Consider the following 8,908-nt stretch of genomic DNA (forward strand, 5'->3'; position numbering starts at 1 on the left):
GGCACCCGTGCCCGAGGGCGTCTTCGAAAGGCGGCTGCTGAGACCCACCGCCCAGCTGCCGAGCTGGGCGAAGGGGGCGAGACTAGCACCTCGAAGCTAGCGGTCCTGGTGGCGTCCCAGAACCCACCGGAGACTGTGTGCTACAGGGGCCCCTGCTAGCCCCTTAGCGCTGCAGCCAATATCTCATAGTGGTCCCGATGCATGGATCTTCGAGATCCAGGACTACCTGAAGGAGAATATCCTTCGTGAAGATCATGTGTCCGCAGAGCGCATAGTGCGGTTGGCTAAACGCTACGCGGTGGTGGAAGGGGATCTCTACCGCCGTGGTGCCAACGGCATTCACATGCGGTGCATTACCCAGGAGGAGGCCGTGAGTTGCTCACGGAGATCCATGGAGGAGAGTGCATAAGTCATTCATCATCTCGCACACTGGTCGGTAAGGCCTTCCGGCATGGCTTCTACTGGCCAACCGCTCTCCAGGATGCAGCTGAGATAGTAAAGTCCTGCAAGGCGTGTCAATCCCACATAAAGCAGATACACACACCAGCTCAGGCTCTGTAGATGATTCCACCCTCCTGGCCATTCGCCGTATGGGGGGTTTTTGTTTTCTTATGATTTATTTAATGTGATTTGAATACTTTTAGTCTCAGAATCAAAAAAATAGAGACTAAATTTTAGAGTCTTTTTGGTTCTTTTAGTACATGGACTAAAATTTAGTTAGTATACTAAAGTTTAATCCCTACCCTGTTTAGTTGTAGGGACTAAAAGTATTTAAAATGTGAATCATAAGAGGACTAAAATACCCCTTAGCATTTTTTTGTCTTTAGTGTAATTAAAATAAAGGATGAGTAAAAAGTAAAATTTATATGATTTAGTCCTTTGTAGTTACTTCTTGATGAACTAGATACTAAAACAATTTAGTCTCTGTCTTAATCGTATGTTTTAATAATTTAAAAACTAAATGAAACTAAAATGAAGAGATTAATCTAGCAAATGGATTAGTCTCATAACTATGTGTATGTGTAGGAGAAACGCAAACTTCCCTGTCGGGCATCCTCTGACCACATCAGCGATCCGCTTCAAAATGCATCTGAGCCGTCGAATCCCTGACCGCACCAACGCTTCCCGCTCGTCCACGCCAGCGATCCGCGGCAACCGCCTCGCCACCAATTAGCGCGCAGCGCATCCGCTCTATAAATCAGCCGTCCCCGCCGCGCAATACCTACGCAACCTCCCACTGCATTCTCGAATTCCGATTCCCAATCCAGCAAACCCTACCAGCCTTTTGCAAACTCAGAGAGGGACCCGATGGCACCCAAGGCGGAGAAGAAGCCGGCGGCGAAGAAGCCCGCAGAGGAGGAGCCCGCGGCCCCGGCGGAGAAGGCTCCCGCTGGGAAGAAGCCGAAGGCGGAGAAGCGGCTCCCGGCGGGAAAATCCGCCGGCAAGGAAGGCGGTGTTGACAAGAAGGGGCGGAAGAAGGCCAAGAAGAGCGTGGAGACGTACAAGATCTACATCTTCAAGGTGCTGAAGCAGGTGCACCCGGACATCGGCATCTCCTCCAAGGCCATGTCCATCATGAACTCCTTCATCAACGACATCTTCGAGAAGCTCGCCGGCGAGGCGGCCAAGCTCGCCCGTTACAACAAGAAGCCCACCATCACCTCCCGGGAGATCCAGACCTCCGTCCGCCTCGTTCTACCCGGCGAGCTCGCCAAGCACGCCGTCTCGGAGGGCACCAAGGCCGTCACCAAGTTCACCTCGTCCTAAGCTCCTTTCGAGTAGGTCCTTAAGCGCCGTGGCGCCTTTTGACTGTATGGAATGTTTGTCATCTGAAAGTTGATCTGAGCAGTGCAATATATAATTCTGGCATACTATTCTCGCAATCGTTTTGGGGTTCAGAATGGGACTGACATCAGAGTAATATGTGGCATACCTTCTGATCCTCTGTACTCGAGAGGATTTTGTTGTGGATAAGCCACTTGCTGCCTTTGTTTGGTGGATAATTGCTTCGAGCATAAGAAACAGTGTATGCTGCTATAAACATCTATTTGCTATGTGACGGCATCTGCCTGCCAGTTGAACGGTTTCCTCGATCATCTTACTGTGCAAGTCTCTGTCATCTGATTGTGCAATTCTGAAACAACTGTTATTCCATCGTCTCGAATCTTGGGAGTACAGTCAATAATTTACGTTTGCGGTGCTAATATCGACATTGAATAGTTGAATACGGTGACCAATCCAAATGCAGTCTTTTTTAATATTGTGTGAAGGCTGGGTTATGAACAGGTAGGATTCATGAATCTCTTTGTTGGGATGGCTGGATTGTAATCATGTAGAAATCATGAATCCTTTTGTTTTAGGAAAGGTGAGTTTAACTAGGAATGGCTGTGGGCTACTTGTTAATATATCATAGAAGTCCATTTTCTTGTACTTATGTACTATTAAGTGATGTCAGGTTCTGTTAGGTTAGTAATTGTCTGATTCTCACCCTTGCATTCTTCCAATCCAACTTGTTCTTCTAAATATACTGTTCAGTACTTGTGCTTGTTATTTTTTTACACAGACATGAGTTATATGTTTGCTTTTTCTCAAACACTGTCAGCTGGGTATCATTATATTAATAATGAGAGCAAAACATGACTCACAAAACACACAACCACACTTCCAAAGTTCTTTCAAATTACTTTGAAACCATTGTTTTCTCTGTTTTCTCATTGTCGAGTTGGTTTGACTCGTTGACGGTCCCTTTGTAGTCCAATTTGAAGTGTTGTTCTATACGACTTGCCTTTATCAATCACGGCGTGCAAGTTTTGTATTTTGTTTGAGATTACAAGCTGATGGCACGCCACCGTTCAGGAACTGCAGTTTTAGAAAGCGGTGGCGAGCTGAATCAGAATTTAGAAATTCAGACGCTCGGCAATTACATCGGCTTGATATTTTTTCGCTGTTTAGCGCTAGCTTGGGAACCCTATTTTACAAAGAATTTCTATTTCTAAGAGAAAATAAACTTATTTTTTTTTAAAAAATAAAAATTTCTTGAAAAATGTAGTTCTCAAACTAGCTCTTAGGATCAGTTTAGAAACCTATTTTTAAGAAATTTTTATTTTTTAAAAAGAAATAAGTTTATTTTCTCTTGGAAATAGAAATTCTTTGTAAAAATTGAGTTCTCAAACTAACCCTTAGTGCTAGTTTGTGAATTATATTTTACCAAAGGATACCTATTTTATATTTTTTTTATAGAAAAAATGAACTAATTTTCCTTAGAAAAATGGGGTTCTCAAACTAGCCAAATTGACCCACCTGCACATGTTATCTAACTTTTCATCGGTCGTTAAACTTGGCATATTGTATCATTAGATCCATGAACTTGATATGCTGTCAATTACAACACATACGATGGTAAATAAATACTAGATAAAGTTTCAGTGGCATGCCTTAGATTTACTTCGTAATGCATACAACTCGTCGATCTGCATGCGTGAGCAAGAAAATTTTCTATATGCTGAATCACAGCAGGTGAATGCACTTGCGCAGATTCTTTTGCTTGATTCACGTGCGACGGACAAAACCGAGAAGCACATTCACGGAAAAGAGGGCAGTGGGAGCACCTCTCAGTTCACGAGATGATGCAGCCTCTATGAAAAAAAAAGAGCAGTCGGAGCAGTTTTTGCAGGCGATCTCGGCCTAAACTCAGCGCCAGAATACATGAAGGCATGAAAAATGAATTGGTGACGCTGATGATGCTTCAGGATATGAAACGTGAAAGATGCTGCAGGGGTCTCCAAAGGTCTATTCTGCAGGTCACAGCCGCAACGAACATTCAAACGCAAAGATGTACATCAGTATTTGCTACAGAAGGCCTTGGCACAGTCGCACACAGGATTTTGTCTCTATGTACAGGACGCCCTAACACTATGTACAAGGACGAGTCTTCTTGCGGCTCAGGAGAGCGACTTCTTCCTATACCTCAACCCCGATCCTCTCCGCAACCTGCAACACAGTTACAAACAAATAAACAAAAAACCAAAGCTTCGGATACAAAACAGTCGCAGGGGATCCAGGGCCGAGTTATATATATGATGCAACTGTTTTTTTTTGGTAAAAGTAAGCCCTGATGAAATAGAACAGAAATAGAGTTGATAGATGCTGAATTAATTAAATTAGGATCCAGAGCCACAGAAATCAACAACAAGAACTGTTTTAAATTCCACAGGAGCATTGAGCAGCAGGAAAAAATAATATACCTCCTTGAAGGAGTAAACATCACTGCCCCAAAGCCAGGCATCACAGCCTGCATCCCTAGCTCCCCATAGATCATTCCTACGGTCGTCACCAATATGCACGACTTCTTCTGGTTTCACTCCTAACAGCTCGCAGGCCTTCAAGAATATTGTAGGGTTTGGCTTTTCTGCTGCGACCTAAAAGACGAGCAGCATCGAAGGAACAGAGTTTAAGACATGATTAATAAGGAAACAGCTGCTGAAGTTAAACTTACTAGTGCGTAAAATACAAGGCCAGAATTAATTAGTAAGCTTTGCTAAGCACGGCCATCTAAGGAATATTCTGAAATGGAAACCAACCAACCTCAGCAGATACAGCAACTGCATCAAACCAGCGGTCACATTTCAGTGCCTGTAAAAGTGGCCGAAGACGAGTGTCAAAATTGGACACGACAGCTGTTTTGACACCAGCCTTCCTCAATGCCTCAAAAACACGTCCAGCATCTGGATCGCAGAGATGCCAAGCCTAGCAGCAAACATATCCCATTTTGTGAGCTTAGCAAATATATATATACCGAAAGGAGGAGGTCAAAACCCATTTTGGTTGCACACTGTATCTCACCTTTTCAGTTGTGTAATATTGATACAGCTCCTCAAAGTACTCTAGATTTGAGCAGCCAGTAGATGAACTCACTATGTATTGCCAGAAGGGCCTTCCATCATTGACATACCTGGAGAAACTCAAATGCATTAGTTAGGATTGGAATTTCGGTTGCAGTCCAAGCAGCAGCATGGTTTTCAAAAGGGATTTGAATTCTGGAGGGTTTCCCAGGCACAGATCTTTTCAGTAACATAACAAACCCGACAGTTCATTCTAGTTCTAGTACATAAGTGGGCAGGCAAGCTGAGCTAGAATCAGATGAAGTGAAAGAACCAGTACCACTTGGGACCACCACCCAGATGGCCAGATATGTTGAGAAAAATTAGTGGCGACAATTTTTGTCCAAGTTGTTTCTCCTGATAGGTCTAAGAAAACAGCCCCGAAGTACCTTATTGTTATGTAGGAGTATGCTTGAAAAGCACACAAAACCAGATCAAGTTTCTTTTGTCAACTGTACAGTATTTGTCCTGTAGCGCCTAAATCATATAAATAAACCTGCATCCTTGCAGTTGGCAGGAACCTAGGAATTAGTGCCCCTTCTTTATTTTTGTCTTTTTAGCAGTGGCATAAATAAACGAGCAAAACTATGCTATTTGGGAGAAATCCTGTTCTCGGAACTAGATCCAGAAGAATTTTGATGATACAACTCGTCAACTGTCCCAGTTATTGACTTGTTCTTGCAAGGATGCCCACCGCTATTATGTCACATTGACATACAACTCAGTCTTATTCCTGCATCAATGTTCTCGATTTGCAATGCACCTGAGATTGATGGGTTCAGATAGTTAGGTGCTCTATCTATAGGTTTAGTCTCTACATGACAAAACTGCTTACGGTAACAAATTTTCCCTACTTTTCATGCAGGGTGAAGCTGATTGCTCCGAAAGACCCCCCAAGCCTCTGAAGTGAACGAGAACGATCGACAACTTCTAACCACTTGTATAGGTCCACAGCTCGTTTGAGTTGCACAAAAGCACCAGGCATGTGCCCATGCCAACAAAACATGTAACAGCGGGGTGCAATCAACTGAGGTCACCTAATACACCAGTTCCACATGGTTGTAGTGTTATTTCCGGCAAGTACCATGTACAGTCACAAGTTGAGTGGGGCTTACCTCAGACGTGATCTACCCCAAGGCTGCGCATACGCCCAGCGATACCGCATCAGAATCTCATCCTCGGAGTAATCAACCCCATACTTCTGGCCTATCGTTCTGTACACCTGGACAGACGTTTAATACAGCAGGCATCAGAAGACTCCTTATTAAACCGCAACAGAGAAAGCATGAGACCGTTGTGCAAACCGTCGTTCGGGGAAAAACGAAGAGAAAATTCCTGGTATGCCATCAGATTTTATACTCATCCCTTGTATGCCACTGAGTGGCATATAGGTATAATTTTTGGTGTCTATGACATGTGGGGCCAGTGGCATACAAGGGATGAGTATATTTTCCAGTGGTATACAGGGAATTGGCCCAAAAACGAACCGAAACCATCTAGCAGTAAAGCAAGCGAGTCTTGACAGATCTGGCCAAAGCACAGCCGGATACCGCGTATAGAGTGAAGAGAAACAACAGATCAGACCATGTCCAATTCCAATCACACCGCCACAGAGCAGCGCACAGCTGAGCCGAAACCAACAACCGCTTCCGGTGGCCAGGAATGATGGGACGCAGAAACCTCCGGACCACGCATGCAACCGGCCGGACATGGCGCTGCAGAAGAGGACGCGAATCGGAGGCGCGCGCGCGCGGCAATGGGAGGGTGGCGAGGGCGAGGGCTAGGGCGAGCGGTGCGGACCTGCGCCATGGGCTCGGTTGGGGCGAGCAGCGTGCCGGCGGCGTCGACGAGGATGGCCTTGTGCGTGATGTCGCCGTACATGGCCCGGCGGTAGTCGTAGTACTCCCGCGCCCCCATGGGCTCCCACCTGGCGCCCGCGGCCACCTCCGCCGCCGTCCCGAGGCCGCGGGCGCCCGCGGCGAGCGCCGGCTGCAGCCGGGCGGCGGCGGCCGCCGCGCACAGCCGCGCCACCGCCATTGATTGCGAGGCGGCGAGAGGAGCGGGGAGGGGCGAGGGAGAGCGACAGCTGGCGGCGTGGCGTGGCGCGTCGTGGGCTTGGGGCCTTGGGGGGTGTGGTCCTCGGGGGAGCTAGTGGTGGTGGCCGGTACCGGTTATAGGCGGCGAAGGCGTGCGTGGCGAGTTGGTGACTGCGGCGTGAGACTGAGAGAGGTGAGGTGATGTGGTGGAGAAGGAAGGTGGCTTTGCTGCTCCTTCGTTCGGCAGCAGGGTTTACTTGGATGGATGCCTTCCGATTCTCTCAGGTCGAATGGAGAACATGTTTTGGTTATAAAAAAAGGGAAATGGGAGATAGTGGAAGCATGATTGCATGCTGACACGAAACAGAAAAAAAAAACATTTTCATCTGGGTGAAAGAAGCCCACATGAGGACTAGCCAGCCCGTTTCCCGTCCTGCCACGTCCTACGGTTTCGTCGTGTACCCGCTTATTTTGTTACACTTCCACATCACCTTTGCATTAGCGTTAATGTTTAATTTCATGGGTCGCGCTCGCCGGATCTTGGGCCACGCTGTTGGCGTTACACGCATGGCGCACCGGGATGATCGATCACACACTTCCTCCTCCTTTTTTCTATGCCACTCCCTTCTTCTTTTTCTATGCATCCGGCGCTTTAAGAAAAGAAGGGATCCTTTCGGTTGCAACCAAAAAAGATGAACGAACGAAACAAAGAAACGTTACATTTATTTATTACCACTTAAAATTACTGGTGCATGGAATTAACAAATAATCGTGAATTAACAAACCTGGACGCATGCTAGAATGGGCATAATTTCTCGTGGTTTCTCTGTCAACGCTACTCCATCTGACGAACCTGGAGCGGCGACAGGCGCGTGGTGCATTCTTATTCATTCTTATTGACGGTTGCACAGTGTGTATTATATATAGTGTTCTTTGATAACAGTTTTGGTTTTTAGCCACTCGTATGCTGCGCATCGATCTGGATCAATTGCAACAGGTGCTGTCCCTAATGGCCAAGGATGAACAATGGGTAGTGAAAGTGTCAGGGGATTGTTCATATTTTAAGTGCTGCGGGTGTCGATAACACCAATATTAGGGTATGTTCGGTTATACCCCAATCCATATAGATTGAGGGAGTTCAATCCTTAGTAAGTCAAAAAAATCCTAATTTATATCAATCTATTCGAATCCATATGGATTGGAAAAAATATCAATCTTCACAGTGTAGCTTTGTAACAATTGATTTGGTGCTTCGTTATAATGTTTATACCCAAAGTTTGAGGATTATTCAACTTGTGCTCCTCTTGCCATAGGTTGTCATACTTTCAAGTTCGTGTCAAATGTAGCTTTGTGTAGATGATCTTTCAAGGCACTTTACAATAGTTAGTATACTAAGAGGGTGTTTGAATGCACTTGAGCTATGAGCTAATAGTTAGTTGGCTAAAAAATTGCTAGTGAAATTAGCCAGCTAACTATTAGCTAATTTGCTAAAAATAGCTAATAGTTAAACTATTAGCTAAATCATTTGGATGTCTTTAGCTAATATTAACAACTAACTATTAACTCTAGTGCATTCAAACATTGGCCTAAGATGTAGGTTTTGTGTGTTTGGAAGTGTTTCCAAACGAGGATAAGAGTTGCCTTGATGCGAAATGTTTGAACTGTGTTTGATGGTATGCTTTAACATGTACTGCTGACGTGCATTAAAATGAGCTGTTTTTAGCAATTTCATTGTTGAACCTGCAAATAGGTATAACACCGTCCTTGTTTGCCACATATGGGGCTTCCTTGCATGCCACCCTCGGCTATGGCTACGTGTTGAGAGGCCAATCAGAGATGTAATGGAGCCTAGAGTTTATCCAAATCTTGAGGCTGTCGTTTCTGCTGTAGGTCTCTCTCCTCTCTTTATGTCTTGTTCTCGTTGTGAACAGGGGATGTTATGGCTGATCTCCATGTACCTTATTGAAGGTCCGATAACACCATTCTTTATTG

General features: G+C 45.4%; 2 protein-coding genes across 2 annotated transcripts; one reads left to right on the forward strand and one right to left on the reverse strand.

Moving 5' to 3' along the window:
- Positions 1-1,209: 1,209 nt before the first annotated feature.
- LOC103647911 (histone H2B.2-like) lies at positions 1,210-2,054 on the forward strand. The gene has a single exon (XM_008672403.2). It carries the CDS (start codon positions 1,309-1,311, stop codon positions 1,765-1,767), a length of 459 nt encoding a protein of 152 aa, XP_008670625.1. The 5' UTR covers positions 1,210-1,308; the 3' UTR covers positions 1,768-2,054.
- Positions 2,055-3,753: 1,699 nt separating this feature from the next.
- Positions 3,754-7,070, reverse strand: LOC100280751 (uncharacterized). Its single transcript, NM_001153672.2, has 6 exons — positions 6,681-7,070; positions 5,996-6,102; positions 4,843-4,951; positions 4,585-4,746; positions 4,245-4,418; positions 3,754-3,990 (listed from the first exon to the last, which is right to left on the reverse strand). The coding sequence occupies exons 1-6, from the start codon at positions 6,915-6,917 to the stop codon at positions 3,961-3,963; spliced, it is 819 nt and encodes a 272-aa protein (NP_001147144.2). The 5' UTR covers positions 6,918-7,070; the 3' UTR covers positions 3,754-3,960.
- Between the last annotated feature and the right edge of the window lie 1,838 nt (positions 7,071-8,908).

The sequence above is a fragment of the Zea mays genome, chromosome 2 (genome assembly GCF_902167145.1).
Source record: "Zea mays cultivar B73 chromosome 2, Zm-B73-REFERENCE-NAM-5.0, whole genome shotgun sequence".
NCBI classification, from domain to species: domain Eukaryota; kingdom Viridiplantae; phylum Streptophyta; class Magnoliopsida; order Poales; family Poaceae; genus Zea; species Zea mays.

Bases quoted from the DNA above. Each gene is read 5' to 3' on its own strand.
- LOC100280751 (NM_001153672.2), bottom strand. From the start codon at position 6,917: ATGGCGGTGGCGCGGCTGTGCGCGGCGGCCGCCGCCGCCCGGCTGCAG. The intron at 4,952-5,995 runs GTAAGCCCCACT...GAGTTTCTCCAG, and splicing joins TGGGGTAGATCACGTCTGAG to GTATGTCAATGATGGAAGGC. The intron at 4,419-4,584 runs GTTGGTTGGTTT...CTCGTCTTTTAG, and splicing joins CAGTTGCTGTATCTGCTGAG to GTCGCAGCAGAAAAGCCAAA.
- LOC103647911 (XM_008672403.2), top strand. From the start codon at position 1,309: ATGGCACCCAAGGCGGAGAAGAAGCCGGCGGCGAAGAAGCCCGCAGAG.